The 24,031-nt window shown below is 39.6% G+C and overlaps 1 protein-coding gene across 2 annotated transcripts in view; it reads left to right on the top strand.

The window, feature by feature from the left end:
• The window catches only part of ADGRA1 (adhesion G protein-coupled receptor A1), a 484,111-nt gene that overhangs the window by 60,222 nt on the left and 399,858 nt on the right, over positions 1 to 24,031 (top strand). For both annotated transcript variants that reach the window (XM_042458649.1, XM_042458648.1), the window contains exon 2: positions 1,915 to 1,986. In XM_042458649.1, coding sequence (XP_042314583.1) covers positions 1,915 to 1,986 — 72 coding nt within the window. The remainder of the gene's footprint in view (positions 1 to 1,914; positions 1,987 to 24,031) is intronic.

The raw sequence follows: 24,031 nt of genomic DNA, 5'->3' as shown, positions 1-24,031 counted from the left end.
TCTGCCACGAATACTTTGGGTGTCAGTTTTGTGCCTTCCGTGATTTAGTAAATAAGTTATACATGAAATACTCAGGTTATACAGACACCATGACTGATCATACCTTTTGAAACATATGTACTTTATGGGAAAGCTAGATTTTCTTCTGTGTACTCTATGAAATGGCCCCTTGTAATTTTGAACACTTTAGACACAGTTGTTTTGTCAACAAAGTGAGCTCAAGTTTTGGTTGCCCCCACCCACCCACCCACCCACCTATCCCTTGGAGCAAAATTGGGTGTGAGGTGGCCTTGCAGAAACAGGGAGAATGGGCATGGAAGCGGATGACAATGCTGCTGTTGCTATTACCCTTACAGCAGCTTCACCTTGATGCCCCAAATTTCACCTGGCAGGAAGTGCCAGGTGCTGCATCCTCCTGCATGGTTGGGAGTGTCATAGCCCAGGAGCTGCAGGACTGGGACCCAGGGGAAGAGTCTGATGAGGAGGCAAATCTTCCAGACAGAGAACATCCCGTAGCTCTTCCTGTTTCAGAGCAGCCTCAGCCAGCTCTCCCTGCTGAAGAACATCAGCTAGTTCATCTGGTGGAAGTGCAGCCGCTGCCAGCAGGGCAAAGGCAAGACTCACCTGCTGATGAGGCAGAGGACACAGCTGGAGTCCTAAATCTTCAATCAGGAAGGAGAAAGAAATGTATATAGCAAAGACACCCAGCCAGGCTAATAGTTTGTTCTAATAGTTTGTTTTAGCTGTACCTGTGCAAGAAGAATGGCAGGATATTAATTAATTAATTAATTAAATGGAGGGGGAAACCCCCTCATAGATGTTTCTGACTCCATTTTGTCTCATGATAGCAGCAATTAAGAAGCCACCACTCTCACATTTCATAAGAGAAGTATGAGAAGAGATAGTTATATTACCTAGAATAAAGCCTTGTTTTATCAGTTTTTAGTTATTTACAAAGATTTACAGTGTACATTCGATCAAGGATGTGAAAAAAAATCTTGTTTTTGTCTTGGTTGTGGTTGAGACAGAATGTTTTGACATAGTGAGACATCTTGTTGAGGATTCTCCAGTGCCGTGAGCTAAGGGCGAAGCACAATCATATTTTCTGTGATCTGTTTTTAAAGTATCTCAACAGAATTAGTGTCTTTTCTCATTCTTTACCTAAGCATCTAGACAGAGAAAGTTGAAAAGGGCAAGTGGGTTGATCAAAAAGGTGCAAACTACTCATACTTATGTGTAACATTCCATGCAACTTTTATCAGAGTTTTAAAGTTTGTAGATTTAGAGAAAGGAACAACATGCACAAGATCTGTCTGATACCAATAGCCAAACTCTCATTGTGTAGGGGCAAAGAGAGTTTTGTTTTGTTTTATTTTATTTTGCATTTCTTGTTTACTGTGAAAGAGTAAACCAAGACAGGATTTGCCTCCCCACACTCAAGAGTCACTCTGTCTTAATTCCCACTGCGCTTGGGAGAGGGATGTTTGATTTAATCTCAGTTGATCCAATATCAGATTATACCAATAAACACAGTAAAGAAAGCTTGTAATAAAGGTTTGGGGATTAAATCTTGCTAAACTGGATGGACACACTTTTTACTATTGATATGCATTCTAAAATCACTACATAGTCATTAAATAAACTGTTCAAGTGCAGGTGTTAAATGCTATTCTCTGTTTTACCAATCATTGTATAATGTATTTTTTTCCTGTTAAATGGGATCATGTTGAAGATGTAATTGTTTGTAAATGATTGTTTTTATCTTATTTATTGCTTCAAAATGAAGGGCAGATGGAGCAGAACAATCTGTGATTAGTGATTTACACAATTGTGGCTTACTGTAATTACATGTTTTTAATCAGTAAAATTGCTACCATGTTCTATTGACATTTTCCCCCTTTTTCTCTTTTTCAGAATTCTGAGTAATAACAAGATCTTGTGGTTAAAGAACAACTCTTTCATTGGACTTAGATCCCTAGAGAGACTGTGAGTAGCTCCTACTCTTTTCATAATCTTTCTTTAATCATTGAAATGTTCAAATAAATACTCAATATAACTGAAAAGTTCTTAAATGTGTGTTGGATTATGGTTTTTGTTGGGTTTTTCAAATTAAGAAACATAAATAAAATAAGTGCCTGAAATGCAACAATGGCAGTTTGGATGTAAAATAAATGAAAAGTAAAAGAGGGAAATGGGCATTTCCATATCCTATCAAAGTGAAGGTTGAGAAATGAAAATTAATTTGCTTTAGGATATATTAAATGGTAAAATTAACTCTTCAGTTATAAAATGGTATTATTGTGTTAGACATCAATACTGTATATGTAGACCAAGCAGCATTTGACTTATAGCTTGCCCACAATAGTAATACACACATAAGAGAGATTAATGATTTATACAGGTCTTCTCAATTGAATGCAGGTCCAAAACATATTGCAGAAATAATCCAGTTTGAGACCGCTCCAATGCTAGGGAATTCTGGTAAGTGTAGTGTTTGTGAGACATTGAGCCTTCTCTGTCAGAGAACTCTGGTGCCACAACAAACTACAATTCCCAGGATTCCCTAGCACTGAGTCAGGGCAGTTAAAGCGTTCTCCAACTGGATTATTTCTGCAGTGTGTTTTGGACCTTTGTCATGCTTTGAAGAACTGGAGGACAAGACTGTATGTTATGACAAACACTGGGCTGCTGCTGAAAACGTAATCCATCTGTCAAGTTGTCTCTGCTTTCTGCAAGACTTCACATCTTGACCTCATATTGGCATCATTTCTGAATTTCTGCCAGTGGAACCCAATGATGTAGAAGTCTAATCATGTTAGGAACAGTGAGAGGTATACTGCTTTTTACAGAAGTGAGGAGGGGAACGTGAAATGGGTTTGTTACTGATGGAGAGTGCTCTTGTTTTGTAATGTATAGTTCTGTCCTGAGCCAACATAAATAAAAACAGAGGCCAAATACTCAGTTGCCAACTCATGTCAGCCCATGAATAATGGTAATGAGTCGTGGCTTTAGATTTGTATCTTAAACTACTTTTATGTGAAAGAGAGCATTCTCTCCATTTTCCTGAAGAGTCTGTTGAATAATGTGCTCACACTGCTAAGATAAATTTTTCATTCTATGAAGTGACAAGTAGTCATTCTGGATAATTATACTGTATGAATGTAAAAATAGCCCCTGATGTTCCAAGAAAAAGAAATTTTACATGGTCCTTCCAAAAATTATTCTTGTAATGGAGCTTTTGGCAAAAAAACCTCCAGCTTCAGAGTTTTCACCACCATGATGGGTAATAACCACTGTTTTTATATGCAACCTCTTTGAGGTTTGCTCAAGATAAAATGTTCCGCTTTAATATATGTTTATTAATATTTAAACTGCATTGTTGACCCTTTAAAATTTGTGCTAAGGTAATATTTTTAGATGCACACAATTAATTTTTTTTTAAAAAAACCTGGATTCTCCTTTTTTCTTTCATTTCTTTTTTGGTGCATGCTGCAAGGATTGCTGCTCAACACAGCTAGCAAGTTTAGGCATACCTCATTTAATTTGTAAGATTACAGACTTTCTTTGATTTAAAGGCTCCTGTGGCTAAAGATCCTGATGTTAATGGAATTCAAATGCAACATTGATATCTTTGCCTAATTTAATTTGAGGTCACACTTGTCCAGAAGAGGTCACCAAGAATGAAATTGATTAAAAAAATTAGCCCATGCCAAAAGCCATGCCTAATTTTACTGAGTATCTAGGGCTGCAGGAAAATATGGTTCTATGAGGTTAGAAGCATTTTTACCCATGGCTAGGACATCTACTGTAAGTATATTCCACTGTACGGTATGATTCTAGATCCACACTACAACTGGTTGAAGAAAAAGACCAGATTGTTTAATGTGTTATTGTAAGACATCACTGGGCAGATACAGAAACCTCTTTGTTCCACTGTTATCATTGTAGCCAGGAACCCACAAATTCTAACTGGCCTCAAAGCCAACTGTGACCACCAGGCTCCACAGGATTCTTCTCCTTGTCATATCCTAAATAGTTTGAGGCATTTCTTCCTTCAGAACTATTTCCCTAACCCTTCTTCCTCCCACTTTCTCCAGTTTCTCTACTATTAAGTGTTTTTAATATTCTTGGTAGCGTGTTTTTGATGTTGTTACTTATAAATCACTTCAGCCCTCTCTTTTGTGAACAAAAAAACCCACTTTTATTTACAGACAGATCTTACGATAGTATCTTTTGCTAGTTGGTTCTCAAAGCTTGTTATTACAATGTGTACCTCACTTCACTTGTTACAAATCAACTTTCTTCCCAGTACAGTGGTACCTCGGGTTACGAAATTAATTCGTTCCGCGGCTAATTTCGTAACCCGAAAAACCTTCGTAAGCCGAATTGCCATAGGCGCTAATGGAAAAAAATAGCTCTCTGCTGCCCTCCGGTGGCGAAATAGCGCCGAGGTTTTTTCGTAACCCGAAAAAAACTTCGTAAGCCGAAACAATAAATCCCTATGGGATTTTTTCGTATCCCGAAAAATTCGTAAGCTGGGTAATTCGTATCCCGGGGTACCACTGTACACTCAATGACTTCAGTTACACTTCAAACTGTGTTTTATTTCTTTACGCACACACCATCCACTGAGGCTCATTCATTAGGAGTATAAATTCTGTGAAAGTTTATTTCTGTTCATAAATCACAATTCCACAGAATAAGGTGGGTATGATCATTCCCTTAATTGGCTCTCCACTTCTCAAAGAACATAATACATTAACTTATTTCACAGGTCTTCTTTTGTCCTTTAAAATCTTTCCTCCTTATATGGGCATCTGAATCCCATTAAGGCTAATCTCCTATTCTCAACTGCACTCCTGGCAGTTTAAGACACACTTCCGGTATGATTGGACTTCCTTTGTCCTTTAAACCTTTCCCCCTTTCGCAGGAGTCTGAATCGCATTAAGGATCATCTCTCAGTTCCATCTGCACTCCTGGCAGCTCTTGACATGCTCCTCCTTCTGGATGGCTTTTCCTCCTTTTTATAGCTCTCAACAGGCAGGCCCCCACCTTTTTGCCAGTCTGTCTGTGATTGGCTGCTCTGAACATTCAATTTTGCCAGTGCCTCTCCAGACCAATCATTATTTTCTGCTTGCCTGTCTTGTTCTACCATGTCTATATTACCTACATTTTCAACATAACGTATATACTCATGTATGAGTCGATTTCATGTATAAGTCAAGGCCATATTTTGAGGCCAAAATTATGGATTTTGTTATGATCTGTGGATAAGTGGAGGGTACAATTTAGGGGCATGTAAAAAAGGCTGTAAAGGACAAAGCAAGGGCATCAGTGAAGCACCAGTCACCACACACTCTCTTTCTCCTTGCAAATGCAGTGGGTCTTTGGAATCTCTCTAGCAAATGGCAACAAACACCGAAGAAACACAGAAGAGCTGCAGCAGCTTCAAGGGCAACTTGTTTTCACCCTAAAAAGGAGTGGCATTTTGCTGCTTCTTTTGGGACTGGAAAAATGCTGGCCCCAATCTGGTGAGCAAAGGGGCGGTGCAGAGCCGCTCCTTTAGGACCATCTGTTTTCAGCCATAGTCATGTTATTCTGGATTAGTATGGAAAGGGCTCTTGTACACCTTTGAGACTAAGGTCCAAAACACACTGCAGAAATTATCCAGTTTGAGACCACTTAGTTCTGGCACAGTGCTAGAGAATCCTGGGAATTGTAGTTTATTGTGGCACCAGAGCTCTCTTACAGAGAATGTTAAATGTCTCACAAAACTACAGTTTCCAGAATTGCTTAGCATTGAGCCAAGGGAGTTAAAGCGGTCTTAAATTGGATTATCTCTGCAGTGTATTTTGGACCTGTTTGAAAGAAAGGAAGAAGGTGGTAGCATAAGCTTTCATAGGCTGCTGCCAGACTGAAGATTAAATGCAGCTGGAACCCACTAACAGCCATGGCTCCATCCTATGGAATCCTAAGAATTGTCATTTGTTGTGACACCAGAACACTCTGACAGAGATGGCTAACAAAACTACAAATGCCAAAATTCCATAACATTGAGCCATGGTATTTAAAGTAGTATCAAGCTGCAGTGTAGTATCAATTCTGCAGTGTAGATGCAACCATAGATTAAAATCTCGGATGCATCTGAGGAAGTACACCTAAGTCTTTGAAAGCTTATGCTACCAGCTTTTTCTTTCACTTAGTCCCAAAAGTGCTACAAGATCCTTTTGCAGCCTGAATGAAGTTATATATTAAAATCTCAGACTATATTTAGATTACCATATATACTCAACTATAAGTTGACCTCATGTATAAGTTGTCAGGTTTTGGGGCCAAAATTATGGATATTACCATGACCTGTGGATAGGTTGAGGGTAAGACTTGGAGGGCCTTTAGTGTGTGTATGTGTGCGTATGGCAAGAGTGACTCTCATTGAGGCATTTCTTCATTGTTTCAGCTTTCCTTTCAGACAGACATGAGGACAGGAGGTGGTCTCTTAAATTAACAGCAATATCAATCAATCACCCAGGACTCTTTCTTCTTGGCTCTTTTTTGCTAAACCCTTGTCCATGGGGTTTCTCTGTGGAGAAATCTGAAAGAGCTATCATCATGTTTCCATAGTGACCCGTAAATAGGTTGACCTGGAGGTTCAGGGTTAATTTTTGAGCATACATTTTTAATTTATAGACAAGTATATACAGTAATAGCATATGCATTTTAATTCTGTAGCTTGTACTGGATTTTCTATCCTTTATGTTGAGGCTGACACCCTCCACCTATCCTTTATTAAGCACTCAGATATTAAGCAACATTAATATTATCTGATAAAAAATTCCAAGTGTGCGGGAAATACAGATTAGTTAGCTAACCTATATTTATATAGTGTCAGTGGGATTTAGGTTCTCAAAACAGCATATATGACATTAAAATAGAGATAAACTTGGTTGTCATATGCCATCATGTTGTTTCCAGCTTATGACAACCCTAGACAAGATTTATTCAGAGGGAGTTTGTAGCCCTAAAGTTGAGAGAGAGTGAGTTGCCCATGTGGGTTTCCATGGTTGAGCAGGGATTTACACCTCAGACTCAGAGTCATAATCCAATGCTCAGACCACTGCAACATTCTGGCACCTAAATAAACTAATAAAATCAAAACCAGAACAGTTAATTTCAACAAGCCACAAAACATTAACCATTTTATTCAGTAGAACTGAGAAAGGGATATTATTTAGGATTTAGGATGTAAACAGATTTCTTTTCTATATAAAGTCCTTCATTTAGAAACTAATTTTAGAGCTCTCCAAATTTTCCAAACCCTTATGTGCTTTCTAACCAATTGAAGTAAAGGTCTCTGCTAGAAAGGAAAACAAAGTAAATTGTCATATTCTAGTTATAAAACTTACTGTTTTATCATTGTTCCTTAAAGATTAACCAATAGATTGTAGCAGACGCTTTTGAGTTATGGCTGGCTCAAGGAGAAGAATGTGTAGGTCATGAATTTAGCAAGTTGCACAGCCCCCGCCAACACACACAGTTAGACAGGACCCTCAAAACAGCAGAGCCATATTTGGACAGGGACCCCAAGGGCCTTCCTCACCAATGGTGTCAAAGGAGGGTCATCATCAAGAATAAATTTACCCAGCCCAAGTAAACACTAGTCCCAGAAGGTATGGATTTAGGAACACTTCTGTCAGCATAGTAAAGGGCCAAGAAACACTAGACTCCTCAGAAATAAGATAAATCTTCAGGAGAAATATTCCAGAAGAGATAGAAGGGCCCTTTAAGAATCAGAAGCCATTAGATTTGTTTCAAGATGTTTTGGGGACAAGGCTGTACAGGTACATGTTACTCTTACCTCAGTATTAGGCCTTCTATACCTAAAATAGTATGGGTCCTACTGCTACATTACCCATATGGCTAGTGAATCTTGATTGTTTTTGAGTCCTTGTTCACAATACTCTTGTTCATGAATTGACTCTTTTTTCTTGTTTACCTCCACTGTGTATTAATTAATTGACTTTTTTTCTTGTTGACTTCCATTGTGTATTACCCTAGCTATACTCATGATTTTGTCTTTAGATCATATTCACAACTGGACTACTTATCCGGGTTTAACTTTAGATTATATTTAGATTTCTCCAGGCAGCTGCAACTACCAGGCTTCAGGAGGACAGTGAGTCACCTGATGGATTGTAGAAAAGCTTATAATAAATTGGTTACTATCTAATGAGGGACTGAGTGGTGTAGTGGTATGAGTGCTGGACTATGACTCTGGTGATTCAGGGTTCAAATCCCTGCTCAGCCATGGAAACTCAGTGGGTAAACTTGGGTGACTCTCTGAAGGTAAAGGCAAACCCCCTCTGAACAAATCTTGCCGTGACAGTTTGCCTAGGGTCTCCGTAAGTCAGAAAAGGCTTGAAGGAACACAACAACAAGGTGCCATAAGACACTGTGTTATGTTTGGGCTTATAAATAGTAGTGCTATGAAATTTTTGGGGTGCATGTTGCTGTAGATGCTTATAATATGACCCATACATAATATTGAATTAAGTGTTGTTATTAAAAAGCGTTTCACTCTTCAGCTTCGGTGGGTTTTTTTTTACCTTATTAAATATTTTAAAAGGTAGATGCAAATAATTTAGGAAATACTATGCATGGTTACATTTTATGAAAATTGCTTCTTCATGCAGTTTATTATGTTTTGGAAGAAGTTATGAGGTACTGAGAGAGAGTTTTGGTAGGTAATTACAAAGAGACTCCAAAGGTATGTTTCTGAAATGTTTGCCAGATGAAAAACTAAGGTAAATATTAGCTCATTTATAGCAAGTCTCAAACTGAATGTGTTAGGACCACAACATTTTGTTATTTAGCACCTATTCCTTCTCTGTAGTTGTGATGTGCCATTTAAAATGCATATTGACCTACCCCCTGCCCCCCAAGTCTTTTTCTCTCTCTCTAAATACATCATGTTATTGTGAGTGAAAACTCAGTTGAAGCAAATGGTGACAATGTGCTTATTAATAATTGTGATGAAACCTTTCCATTAATGAGCAGGACAACTGCTTGGTCTTCATTAGTTTTAGAGGGACAATTCTCTCTAACGGCAACCCAAAACTTTCCTGTCTCAAGTTCACTGGCATCTCACCCATTTTTAAGATTTCTCAGAAATGGTGGCAAGTGGTTCTATGTGTGTATCAACAAATTCCTTCAATATTCTCCAGTATAGTTCATCCAATCTGCAGATTTGAACTCATTTAGGTTAATTAGGTGGTTCCTGAATAAGTCCTTATCAATCTTGATTAGCAACCTGGATTCTTTGCCAAGGTCTCTGATGATGCATTGAAGAACAAATTCTCATTTGGGGCAGAAACTGAAGCGATACAGGAATTCAGCAATTCTGCATTTTCATTGTAATATGTCAACATTTTACCATCCTTTCTGAGCAGTGGTTCCACCATTTCCTTTGTTATTCTCTTGCTTTGTTATTCTCAGAATGGAACAACTGAATCTCATCCTTATCTTGAACCTTCTTTGGGGAGAAATGGTCTGAGTGTATGTGTGAGATATTATGACAGTGGTGGGGCAGCAGCTAACTTTTAGTTTAGAATAAGTGGTTGCTGAATGACTTGAGAAATCAGCCAAAAAACTAAAAACCTTGACAGACTGGCATCAAAAGCTGACATTAGGGTGGAGTGGGGGCATGGCATCTGCACAGCACACGCCCTGATTCTGCTCCCATGCCGCATACCCTACCACACAGTGTCCTTTTTGTGCCATGGAAAGGCCAGATGTAGTTGCTGAGGTCCTGATCCAGTGCTGAAAGGGACTGCCTGCTCAGCCTCTAAGTTTCTCAACAGTCAGTAGGCTAGTGTTAGGCTATGGTCTTGAAGTGAAAGCAGAGATTAATCATTAATACAAGTTCTTAGACAAGTATACAGAGGGCTAGGGAACACCTACCGCTAATGGTTTTCTCAAGAAAAATTAATTAATAATAACTTACATCTTAGCACAAGAAGTACCTACAGTTCCTAGTGATGCTATAAACTATTATCAGTTAACTTTCCTTGAGAAAAGATAGACATTTCAGTGTCATTTCAGGTTACCTATAGTGGGGTACCAAACAGAAGATGAAATTGTACTGTCTGGAAACACAAGTCTTGTGATAACATGCTTCCCCTTCCACAAAATGAAAGAAGTCCTTATTTAGACTGACTTGGGTGAAATCACTGGGGCTCTGCCCCGATCTATAATTTAATTCAGCTTTCTATTGCCTGAGTGGCTTAAATAAAATAATTTATAAACAGATACAGAATATAGTAAAAGTACCCCCAAAAATGAAGATAAGGAACAGACTGATAAAATTGCCACCAAGGTCTTTTAAGCTTAGGAATAACAAATTTCATTGGGAAAAAGAAAATAATTGAGTCTTTTTGGAATTTAGGATGAATGCTCTATATTTTACTGTAATTGATTATCTGTTTTATTGTGTATTTTATGTTTGTGTGTGTAGCTTTTTCCCCTTGTAGTGTACTATTGTATTTTCCTATTTAATTTTTAATACAGTGGTCCCTTGTTATTCATGAGGGTTCCATTCTGGACCCCCCCCCAAAGCCTGTATTATACTTTAGTATTGTATTCTAGCATTGTATTTTAGTATTTTAAATTTAAGTAGTTATTAATTTTTTATTCTGTTGTAAAGTGCTGTGTATATGAATGACACTATATAAATAAATTATAACAATAAATAATACCATAGTCCTATTTATAGTATTGCAGCTTAAAACCAGTATGTTGCATTATGTTTCGATAAATCAGAAAAAAAAAGCCACTGTAACTCCTGTACTATAACATACAGCCTTGCTAATTGCTCATGTAAAATCATACCTTTTATAGCTGTCTATATTGCATATCTGTTTTCTGTTTTGTCAGCATTTTTGTTTCGAGGCAGAGCAGTGTAACCTTTTCAGATAGATTTGATATGCTTTATAGAAGTACTGTAATAATATAATCACTTTCTTTTACTGTATATACTCGACTATAAGTCAAGAAATTTATGCCTCAAAATTGACCTAAAATCCTGGGTCAACATATATATGGATCAGTACACTAATGCTGGTTAAAAGGTCCTGAAACAAGCACCACCGTGATGCCCCACTCTTCATGCCTCGAGTCAAAGAGATGTGTGTGTGTGAAAAAGTTTTCCAGTCCTATTTGAAAGACTTCTCTTCCCATCAAAGAAACACCCCTTTTAGTTCCATTCCTGTCCATTCCCAGTCTGATTTGAAAGCTTTCTCTTCCCATCCAAGAAGCTCCCCTTTTAGCTCCACTTCTATCCCTTCCGAGTCCAATTTGAAAGTCTTCTTTTCTCATCAAAGAAACACTTCATTTAGCTGCATTTCTGTCTCTTTCCAATCCGATTTGAAAGCTTTCTCTTCCCATCAAAGAAATTCCCCATTTAGCTCCGCTTCTGTCACTTCCCAATCCAATGTTAAAGCCTTCTCTGCCCATCAAAGAAACACCCTACTTTACTACACATCCTTTCCTCCCCAACCCAATGTTAAAACCTCTCCTCCAGCACCTCAGAAGTGGTGTTTGGTGGTCTGGAGTGGTCCAGAGAAGGAGGGACAGAAGTGGTGTTTGCCCCTTTTCATCCTTTGTTATAGTCCCCTAAGTTTTACCCTCAATTTATACATGGTTCAAAATCAAAATCCAGGATTTTGATCCTGAAACGTTCTCTCAGCTTATACACGGGGTCAACTTGTACACAAGAATATATGGTACACTTCTTGTTCTAAGTAATTTTCAGATAATCATCAAAAGCATCCCTACTCTACTAGCTGAAACAAGATATTACAATTGGATAACAATGGCCAGGCTATAGAGTTTGGTGCACATGAAGTAAGGGATGGAAAATGTTTCACTCTATATAAGCCCCTTGGTCTCTAAGGATATAAATTTAAGATTCTAAAGTGATCTCTTTACGAACCTTACTATTTTATGGGATTATTCAATGGCTATCTCAAACCAGCTACTGTATATAGCACCTTACGGGTCTGACAAATCACCTACCACAGGTTCATCATTAAATTAACCGTCAGTACTTCTAGGCTGTTACTCATCTCAATGCCTGAGCAGCTTTCTATTCTCTCCTGATTTTGCTGAAAAGGGGAAACAGAGGGTGCCATCTCCAGTTGATATTTTGTTATGAATCTCCAGGTGACCTTACACCGATGGTCTTACTTATCTGTTTCATACCAATATTGGCTTGCCAACATCGCCTTCTGAACATGGCCACTAAGATAAGAACCAAGCCACAGTGATACAGAGATACAGCGGGCTAATGGTATGGAAGACCACTATGGGTTCAGGAAAGTTAGCAAGATACTCAGTTTGTACTTCTGGGTTAGGTGATCCTGAAGTAACTGGAGCACTTACCGTACCATTTTGCAGCTTGGGGAGGGGATGGATTGAAATAGATCCAGATATATGTTGATATATAAGAAAGTTTGGAAAGTCTGCTCAAGTGACTTTCTCTGAAAGGGTATAATGGTAACCCTTCAGTAGAGTCAGCACAAGTTTTTAATAATAATATCATTCTCTGGCCATGTCCAGTGGTAGTATCTGAAAACAGCAAAGAGGAGACTGGGAGTAGGGTTCCTTTATCTGACCATATAAGTGGTTAGGTCAAGCTCCTTGTTATTAGAGATTCAAAACCCTTCTCAATCAGTTTGAAGTGCTGTGGCAAAATGACATTGCTCACTGGAGAAATTGCCTCTGATCTTCAAGAACAGATCTCACATCACTTCTTCTTAGCATTATCTTGACTCATGTCATGTTTCATCAGAGTCACTGCAAATTAAATGTGGGAAATAATTTCACTATATTTTTGAGGTGAAAGTCAAGTAAGATTAATTGAACTATACTGTGGTGCTAGGCATTATTGATGACACCATTTCAGCACATTATGTTAAAAGAATAATATCAGTAAGGATAATGAGTGCAGCGTATATAATAGAAATCTTACATAAAATGAATTGATAGCAACAGCCAAGTCTTAAAAGGGCAATCATGGCTCATGTGACTGTGATTAGAGACATAATGAAGCTGGTCTGATTTCATTAATCTAACCATTTCTAAACTGTGGAACAGGGTTCTTCTCTAGAGCACTGATTTTTACTTTTAGGAAAATTGGGAACAAAGAAAAGAAAGTACTAAGTTCAGCACTCATTTACAAGTCTTACCCCCTTTTCTCAAAGATTGTCAGAAATGTCAGAGAGCAATACAGATAATAATGAAATATTAAACAGGGCTGATTTGAACTAAAAACTGAGTTTTTTTAACAGATGCAAGAAGACAGGTGAGTTTGCAAGGCTGATTGCCAGGCAGAAAATTCTCCCTGTTAGATTGGGTGGCAATCATTTCCCCCCTTTTGCAGATACTAGGTAGCAAGACTGGATTAAAAGATTTAGCTCTATTGTCTGGAATTTGGGAGCTTCAGAAGAGAAGCAGATGTCAAAACTACTTGCGTTCAGTTGGAGTTAACTGTATTCAAAAACAACAACCATTCTCCTCGGTCTTTGAGTTTGGGCACTCAGTCTCTAAAAGATTTGCCATCACTGCCCTATTCTGTGGTTTGTGTTAGAGGAGAGATAAACTGCTAGTTTAGTCAGCCTCCATACATGCAGTTGAGGAGTACCATCTTCTTCTCAGGCCTAGCCCTGGGTTATGTGATGTTGTGCAAAGAAAAGGGAGATCCATGGGGATTGCTTCCTAATGACATCTGTAGGTGTTTCAAGAATTCCTCTTTGAATGCTCACTGCCTTCCTATAACAAGAGAACAACCCAATTCTCCGCTGCTCTGTCATCTCCTTCGAAATCCTGTTTGGTTCCTACTCATTTAAGGCTTTGAGGGCTCTTCTTTAGTTGATCTAAGCTCTGAGCTCACAGGGACGTAGCCAGGATTTTGGGAAGGGGGGGGTCCAGACTAAGTGCCACCATTTTGAGAGGCTAAGAGCCCCCCCCCGACACAAAAAGGAGGTTGAGCGTTTACATTAGAATGGCACCACTTGAACTTCCGTTATGGCTCCGTGCTGCTATGGAATCTTGGGATTTGTAGTTTTGAGAAGCTGTTTGGCCTTCTCTGTCAGGTGCCACAACAAACTACAAGTTCCAGCATTCCACAATATGGTGCCAAGGGCAGCTAAAGTGGCATCAAACTGGATTATTTTTTTCAGTGCAGATGCAAACTGAGTCCTTCCTCTGAAGGCGTTTACATCAGATAAATTCAGCTCGATCAAGCAAAGCGCAGCTGTTCAAGCAATGAGCGGCAGCCACTCTGTTCATGCTCAGAGACACTCTGCTCATGCTTTGAGACACTGCATTCCAACTTCTGAGCTGAGCTAAGAACCCAGGCTGCATCCACACAACATTTCATTCCCACTTCCAAGAGGGATTTTTAATTTTAACACACACACACACACACACACACACACACACACACACACACACTTTTTAATTCCAAGACTTATCTATCTATCTATCTATCTATCTATCTATCTATCTATCTATCTATCTATCTATCATAATTTTTAATTCCAAGCCATTATACGTTCCTTTCTTTTTATAATAAACAAACCCGTTTAAGAGAATCCTATTTTGAGAGAAAGGCAGGGTATAAAATCAATCAATACAAAATTATTGTGCAATAGTCCATCAGTGCATGGCTTGCATTATAAGACTTTATAACTTTATACCTTTATACATTTAAAAACAATTAAAATCACAGTAGGCTCAGAGTGCTATAGAATCATGGAATCATAAAGTTGGAAGAGACCCCTAGAAGGACCATCCAGTCCAACCCCATTCTGCCATGCAGGAACTCCCAGTCAAAGCATCCTCAACAAATTATGTAATGGAGGTGTCCATCTACATTGTAGAAAGATATACTATAGATTAATGCTATGGAAAATCACCACCTTGAGTCTGTATATTGGCAGAAAGGCGGGATTTAAGAAAATAACAACAACAACAACAACAACAACATCTGGGTATTGTAGTTTTGTGAGATATTTAGCATTCTTTGTCAGAGAGCTCTGGTGCCACAACATACTACAAATCCCAGGATTTTCCATAGCATTAAAGTGGTGTTGAACTGGATTATTTCTGCAGTGTGCACCTTATTAGACTGCAGTTCCCAGCAGTCTGTGGTGCTGCTGGATGATGGGCCCTGCAGTCTAGCATTGCCTGGAGCAGAGCCATAGGACTCCAGAGCCCCAATTCATCCTCTGGCAGAATTTTGGGGAAACTCCTTTAAAAAGGCAAACATAAGGAAAATAAAAACTCCTTGCAAAGTAAAACCCAGAGGTCTTCCAATGGACTTTGCTTCCAAGGCAGGAGGGCAGAGAGGCCAAGATCTTTAGATTGAGTCCTTAGGTTAATTAATTAATCCTAGAATCCTAGAGTTGGAAGAGACCTCAAGAATGGCCATCCAGTCCAACCCCATTCTGCCATGCAGGAACTCTCCATCAAAGCATCCCCATTGATATGCTGAAAAGGGGCCAGCTAAGTGTATTTTATTTTATTTTTATTTTAAAAATGAGAAAAAAAACAAGGCTGGAAGGAGCAGAAAAGGGCCAAGCCTTGATATCTGGACCCCAGAACATGCTAACTCCCAGAATTCCATAGCCAAGAGCCACAAAAGAGTTAAATCGCTGCCAAACCTGGTTATTTCTTGAGTGTGGATGCAGCCTGATGCAGCTTCCTGTCCCTCCCTCGCTCCCTCTCCTCCAGGGCTTTTTGGCCCCTCCCCTCAGGCCCCGCAACAGAAGTTTAGGGGCGGCACTTGGGCTCCTCCTGGCTTTGCCAGGGCCGGGAGGAGAGCCTCCTCACCCTCCCATTCTTCCTCCCTCTCTCTCAGCCTCCCTGCTCCCAGCAAATTTTCCCCTCTAGTCCTGCTCCGTGCTTTTGATGGAGGGGACGGAGGAGTTTTAAAGTGCCCCCTTGATTCACACACCCTCCCACTCTTCCTCCCTCCCTGGAAGAGACTTTTATTTTGGCAAAAGAACAAGGGAGGAGGAGTGGAAGCCAGACTCCTATGGAAACGAAAGGGAAAGAGCTTGGTTTGTCTTTCCCCCTTCCCCTCTCGGAGCTCCGTGGTTTTAATGGAGAGGAGGAGGGGGGGAGGAAGGAGCTTGAATGCCCCCAGGGCCTGAAGGGGGGGACCAGACCCCCCAACCCCCCCCCCCCGGCTACGTCCTTGGAGCTCATTAGCAATGTTAAAAACAAAGAAGATACATTTCTCCATTTTGTTCCATATTAAATTCTACAATAAAAATACTTGTATTGGTCTGCAAATAACATGCAGTTTCATCTGTGATCTGCAGACATTTCACTCCATTTCATATAGAAAAATATTTTGCCATTGATTCAGCTCATAATTTTTCTGCAATTGAAAAATATACAAGTGTTAGTGTGACAGATGTTATCATTAACTGCCTTTGAATTGACCTGGATGAGAGAGCTCCAAACCCTCCTATTCTCCACTCAGGTCCTGCAGACTCAGGCCCATATCCTCCCTGAGTGAATCTGTCCAGCTGTCATGTGGTCTGCCTCTCTTTCTTCTGCCATTCACCTTTCCTAGCCTTATTGTCTTTTCTAATCAGTCATGTCTTCTCACTATTAAGGATTTAGTATTAAGGATCCCATAAACTCGATTTTGTTTCACATCTGACTAAAAGTGAACTGATGTGTGTGTTTTATATGTGAAACAACTGAATGAAGAACTTACAGCATAATACATTAATTGATGTTTTCCAGAAAATGATGCTGAAAAGAGTCTTCCAATATTTTATTGAAAATTTTAAAACCCTGTAGTAAAATGTATACAGTTGAGTTTTTTATGGCATATGATCAGAATTATATTTTTGAAAAGTGACATTTGGTTAAGACAATAGCTGATTTATTTCTGTGATTTGTTCTGTTTCCAAGGTATCATTTTGTGAGCACCATGACTTTCCTATTTGTTTTGCCACCTTCACAGCTTTTCTTTGCAGCTATCACTGTGTCTTCTCAGCTGATTCTCTCAGCTTTGAATTAGTCTTGTCTACCATACATGTGCCCCTGCCAATCCAGTCTCTTTGTTTATATCTTGCCATTTCCCACTGCCAGCTTCCTTGGAGATTATTTGTGCTACTGTCAAAGACATTTTCTGTCAGTATTAGTATGTTGCTAGAATTATATTACCTAGTTCTAGCGTGAGAGTAACTTTTACGTGCAACGTGATTCTATGTAATATGGACACCAGCCATTGATACATTGCTTGTCCTAATTATACAACTTTGGCTTCTGCAGTTAATATATTACTTATATGATAATTACAGATGAACATTTGTACAGTTCTTTGTCAAAGTTTTCAATAGCTGAGCTACTATGAAGGAAGTTTTGTTCCTTTCATGCAGAGAGATGTGTGTGTCCCATGAGAAGGTGACATGACAGAATGTGGAACAGCAAAATGACAATTGCATTTAGAACTTTATACATATATATTTTCCCTTCTAGCATTAATGCTGTATCTGTGTCACCAGCAATGGAACTATATTCAATACAGGTATTATCTCTGAAATAAAACTTCCAAATTATTCTTCTATCAGGAGTCCCTATTGTTTTTCCCCGTTAGCCTCAGTTCAGCAAGATAAATGAACTACAGCGTTCAAGTTCACCAGACTTTCATTTAAAAGAGATTGCCCACCTTGAAGAGCTTTATTTTTCTTTATGACACAATATTCCTTTCATTTTTGCATTATAGTGTGCTAGCACAATCTTGTAGAGTCATGTGGATCCTTGATGGCTATGATGGATTGTGTTATGCCATAAAGAAGTCCTCCTTGTTCAAGCAGAGATGCCTTGGCTAATAGAGACTGATTCAGTGAGCAGAAGGACCAAAATATAAGGTTTCATTTAATATAATACTGGGTGTGTTTGTATGCTTAACAGCAAACTTTCTTTTATAGCTTAGTGGTGCATTTAGTTGTTCTCTTACTTGACTGGTTGTTTGGAATGATTAAATTTAATGAGTACAAACGTGAAAGTTTTAAAATAAACCATGTAAGCTGTTATAATGGAAATAATTTTTTGAAGTATGAAAATACATTCTTCCTAAACCAATGTAATTCAGAGGTAGCCAAATTAAACTATATTACCAAATATGTATCACTGTATATATGCACAAGAAACTGAAAGAGGAAACATTCGCCCCTCCCCTTGCCTGAAACGTAAAACTAACCAAAAGAGCTATGTGACTATTTACAGTCCAGTCTTCACTTTGCTGAGAAAACCATCTAATTATTGTAATTGAAAAAAAAGAAAAATTCTCACAGTAAGAACTTTTTGTGATACAGAATACATGGTTCTGTCATCTATGCTCTATTTGGTTTATAATGCTTTATACTAACAAGTATATCTCTGCAAAGCATGTTATATAAAAATAAAAACAATTTTTGAAGAGGCTGTCAGATGGCAATACAATGGGCCCTCCACATTTGGCTGGTGTTGGGAGACATAATGCCCACAAAAGTGAAAAATGCAAATAAAAACCACTTTTTTTTTTACTGGAAAGAACATCTTAGAAAACTCTAGGCCCTGCAGTGCAACTCTGTGGTCATATCTAACAGAAGTTGACCACAAGATTGCTATGGAGGCCTCACAAACACCTAAAAAGTGTTCTCATTAAGATATTTAGGGCAGTCCCGATTCCTAGAGAGAACATTTCAGTCATATCCGTTAATCCAATCCACAAGGACAAATGCCGCCAAATATGGAGGGCGGACTCATATACACTTAAATTGCATGTTGCAAATACAGTGTTTTGTTGTCATGTAACCCACTAGATTAATTTTACTAATTGAGGAATAATAAGTCTTTGTTTTAGATTTCCAGAATCCTGTTATAAAAACTTTAAAGCACTTTGAATTCTTTCTAGATTTGAAATTCAGAGATTTATATTTGGGATGTACTGTAAATAGACCTATTTTGCACACTGCATATAGTGCATTTATTGCATATTGTTCGTCAATTTTTATTTTTTAGAATTGAGGTCATACTGAGTTCACTGACAATGTAAAATTAGTTTTTTTAACTGGGATTTCTATTCATAGATTGATCCTATCACAAGGTCATTACACTATCAGTGGACGTAGTTTCACAAAGTCTGAGGTCTGAAGGGGACTTTAATACTTCTTTGCCACATGTATTGTGTTCATTACTGTCAATAATACTTTTAAATGCCAAAGAAAACTATAGGCACCACTGTGGGGTTTCTTAATGAGGGTGTTTTACTGATTAATGCTTTTTTCTTTTACTAGGTGAACCATTCAACTTACCATAGGGTCTTGCCTCTGTCACCCATTTAGTGAGCTTATCATCTTTCATTTGTACAAATGTATATAAATTCTTTTCCCTCCTATCGCAAGGGTTTTCTTTCCCGTTCCAGGCACCAGGGCCTTGTCAGATGCCTGTGACATCTCTTTCTGCTCAGTAGAAGCCAAATAAAGTTCATCACTGTTAATGGGAGGAAAAAGCCCTTCGCTTATTTGTGCCATTGACCACTTGGCCTATCACACATCGGCCTGCTCCAGTTCTCTTACTTTCTCTATGTTGTCAGTTCAAATGTGATGCTACAGCACGAGAGGGGAATCGACTCTTTAGATGTCTGCTCAGTTTCTGTTTTAAGATGAGACTGCATAATCTACTGAAGATAACAGGGTGGGGAAAGATGAGACTGGGCTCAAGCCTGGGTTTATTCAGAGTTATATGGCGGAGGAATCCTGAATTGGAAGAGATCACAAGGGCCATCTGTCAACCCTCCAGCGGAACATCAAGCATACCGACAGATGGCCATCCAGCCTCTGCTAAGACTTTCCAGGAAGGAGACTCTCACTCTCACGGAAGGGTGTTCCCCTGTCGAACAGCCCTTACTGTCAGGAAGTTCCTCCTAATGTTGAGGTGGAACTCTTTTGCTGTAGTTGCATCCATTGTTCGAGTCCTGTTTCTGGAGCACAGAGAAAACCAGGTGACTCCCTCCTCATATGACCTCCTTCACATATTTAAACAGGGATATCATATCCCCTCTTAACCTGTCTTCTCAGGAGAGTAGGAAGCTGCTGGAAGAAGATGTTCAGGAGATTTTCAGTGCAAGATATATGTCCAAATACAGGATTTGCATGTAGGTCTGAATTTGTTCCAGTTTAAAGGCAGTCAGTTCAAGGGCAGTGTGATTGTGAAAGTTTAAATCATTTAAATGTAAGTTGGCTGTAACCAAGCTGCCCAATGGAAGAATGAAAATACAGTAGACCCTCCCTACATGGGTAAAAAACATCATGCTCAAATCTAATTTGTTTTAAAGGGGGAATGTTCCCACATGCGCTGCAGTTACGTGCACACAGGTTCATGCGCCATTATATTTGGTGCTTAATCTTTACGTAGGTTTAAAGCTGCATATACAGGTCTGCGTTGATGTGGGGCACACTGTATATCTTTTTTGGTTAGGAATTATTCTATAAGATGCAATGTTCTTATAAAGGCTGTCATTGAGTCTGTTAGTGAGAAGATCTGATGGACAATATTTGTTGCAGGTGGAAGGTACTGAAAGAAGTTATGTAGTTTAGATCCATGCAGCATAAAAAATGAATTTAGGCTTGAACAGAAGCCTTGTGTAAGCTGCCATCTCAGGTGGCTTTAGAGTGCGGCATTTAGAAAGCCACCCTGAAGCCACCTGGAGGTGGGTGCCCAGAGTGGGCAGCTTTATGACAGCTGGCGGCACGGTGTTTACATGCTGCATGCTGCCAGAACATCATGAAGTTGCCATGGGGCTGTGGTGAGGCAGCAAAGCTGGCTTTTCCCAGCCAAAAAACCAGAGTGATCTAATCCGCTCCTTTTGGGCCGGTTCAAGGGGCTTGGGTCGCAGCATGTAGTGCGCAGGCCCCAATCCCTCTTTAGAAGGACGGCTTCAAGCCCACCCTTCCTTTCCATCTGTCCCCCCCCCAATTTCTACTTAAAAGTAATCCAAGTGGCTCTACACTTGCTGGAATAATCCAGGCTGCCAGAGTTTTCTGGTTCCAGAGCTTCCATGAATTCCATTATCTTGCCTTCTGGAGTGATTCAGGTGGTCTGTGTAACATGCATCCACTTTGCCAAAACCACTGGCGCAGGCCATTCACTATTTCTGAGATTAAAATGAGACACCTGTGCTGTATATGTGGCGGGTTCCCATTGTGACTCAGAGGGAGCCCGCAGTGGTGGTGCCATCGTGGCACAGCCGAAGTGTGTAAATACGCAGCTTCTGGCATCACTCTCGAGTTCTCCAGATTCACTGGAAAATCCAGAGCAGAAAGTGAGTGTTTTTAATGGCAGTTTAAGGTGGATGGCTTGGACTGATGTAGAATTGGTCTGACATTGTGAAGACAGTCTGTGGTTGAAACTGTGGGTTTGGCCCAGTATCATGAAGCATAGGTCACAGGGAAAATGAATCTTTTGTCTGTGCCGACAAGCCTATAGACTTAATTTCAGAAACCTCGGTTATCTCCGGCTTCATTCATACATATTTTTTTTCGAGAACGCATGCAAATAAGCTCACTCATGCAGTCCAGGTTTGTTTTCCCACATGGAACCACATCCTTTCGCAGAGACCACATTGCTCTGCATTTCTCTTGAGTTTCTGTTATCACTATCTGGGCACCTTCCTGTCCCCGCACCCCACTGGACCTCAGCCAACAGAGGGAGGTCAGATCCCGTTTTCTCTCCTCCTTTTCTCTCTTTCCATTTTCTCTGTAAGGAAGGGGTGGCGCTTTCTTGTCTGTGTGGGCTGTGAATGATGCAAATGCATTTGAATCACCATTAAATGTGAAGAGTTTTCTCCAAGTCTATTCAGGTCTATTTGCATTGTGTTCAACCAGACGTAATGGAAATCTTTTGTAAAAATTTGGGGAAAAGCCCGCATATTGATTATCCTAGGGATAAGTGGGTTCCCCACCCCCAAGCCTCCCAAAAACTTAAATCAGTGCATTCCAGGATGCATGTGAACAACTGAGATTCATCCCAAATTCATCCTGGATATTTTCATCATGTGAATAACCCTTCAGTTCTCCAAACGTTATGCCATTTGATAAATGCTGGAATCTTTAGGCATCAAAAAATTCAGTTTTTGACCAGTGCTGTTAAGCCTGTCCCTAATTGTGTCTACATGCTTTTCTTTAAAAATGCTAGTCTATAATCTCCTAGGCACGGTAGCCATGTTACCGAGAGGCACCCCACTCTTCTAGTTAGCCTCCATATTCAAGGGTCCCTTTTTTTTTTTTTGGCTAAGATTTTAATGTGTTTTTAACGTCTAAGTTACATTCAAATTAGGCTGTTTATGTACAGTAGCTAAAAAAGTAGCGAAGCTAACTGAATCAAATCTTCATGAAATTTAATTCATTAAAAGCTACTCACTCATTATTAACAAATACATCCCACTTGTACCTGATAATCGTTAAATTATATATAAGTGAAACTTCCATTACAACTCAGTTAACTGATATGATATTGATATGATATACTACTGATAATTGATTATAGGATGTAAATTAACTGTAATTTTGACTGTCTGTGGATTAGAGTGCTTAGTTCTTTCCCTTTGGATATGGTATATTTGCATTTTGTGCTGAATTCAACAGCATACGGTAGCAGTTTTAAAAATTCTGGGTACATTGAGGACTGCAAAAAAAGTATATCTGATAATTTACTTGGACAAAACAGGCATAGTGGTTTGAATGTTGAGTGTTGGACTATGACTTGGAGACCAGGTTTGATTCCCTACGTGCCATGAAACCCTTCTCGAGGGCAGGGAACCGTCCAATTTAAAGTTGTAATGTACCGCGCTGTGTAATTACAGCGCTTTATAAATAAGCTTTAATACTAATATAATAATAATAATAATTTAAATATAGGGTGACCTTGGGCAAGTCACACACTCTCAGTCAGAGGAGAGCAATGGCAAAATCCTCTGAACATTTGCCAAGAAAAACCATGAATCATCATAAAATCGAAATTACTTGAAAGATTCAAACTACACAATGACACTTTTTGTCAGAAGGAAAAATGACTTTGTGTTTGTGTGTATGTGTGGTATATATATAATTACATATAGGTGTAGTGGCTAGTTGGAGTTCAAAGGTTTAATGTTCTGGAAAAAAATGTCAAAACATAATACTTGAATCGGAAAAACAGTGGCGGGATGACAAACCCGCTTGGCGGCGTCCCCGCCGCCCAGTTGCTCGCGAAGGGAGCCGCAGCACCAAACCGCGGGCTAACGGCGCGGAGCAAAAAGACTCCATTTCGGAGCTTCGTTCTGCGGCGCACGTGACGTAGCGAAGCGCCAAGGGCGCATTTGCTACGTCATTGCGCCGCACACGTCTGACGCTATGCGTCCAGTAAGTAAGATGGCGGCCGGCCATGTAGAAAGGGCCGGCGCCATCTTGACGTATTGATACGTAGAGGTTAGGGGGGTGCACCGCCCCTGCCTAACCCTAGTAACGTATACAATACGTACTATATGGCGGTGTGTATCCCGCCAGTATGACTTATCTCTGGATCTAGTCAGATTCGAGTCTCAGAGGTTTTGACACAGGAATGAGAGACAGGTGGGTGGCTGTACAGGTCCTTAGAACTGGAAGACGGCGGGCGAGGATGCAGAGAATTACGACTAGAAGGGCCTGTTCGGAGCGGGTATTTACTTCGATGCAGTCTCTGCCCAAAGTGTCCTTTCAAGTGTATATGTTATAAGGCAATTGTCCGGGGCACACAGCAGCAGGTCTCCTTTCTGTGTTGTCCCACTGCGCCTCGCACTTCTTCCTCTCTCCCCTCTCTCTTCTTCTTTCTTCCCCCTCTCTTCTCCCCTTCCTTTTCCCCTTCTTCTCTTATTTTTTTTTTCCCCCCTTCCCCCCCCTTCCCTCTCCTCTTTTTTTTTTTTTTCTTTTTTATTTCTCTTTTTTTCTTTCTT

Source organism: Sceloporus undulatus, chromosome 3 (genome assembly GCF_019175285.1).
Source record: "Sceloporus undulatus isolate JIND9_A2432 ecotype Alabama chromosome 3, SceUnd_v1.1, whole genome shotgun sequence".
In the NCBI taxonomy this organism is placed as follows: Eukaryota; Metazoa; Chordata; class Lepidosauria; order Squamata; family Phrynosomatidae; genus Sceloporus; species Sceloporus undulatus.
The sequence above is the reverse complement of the archived record's forward strand: the minus strand, read 5'-3'. Positions and strand labels throughout refer to the sequence as shown.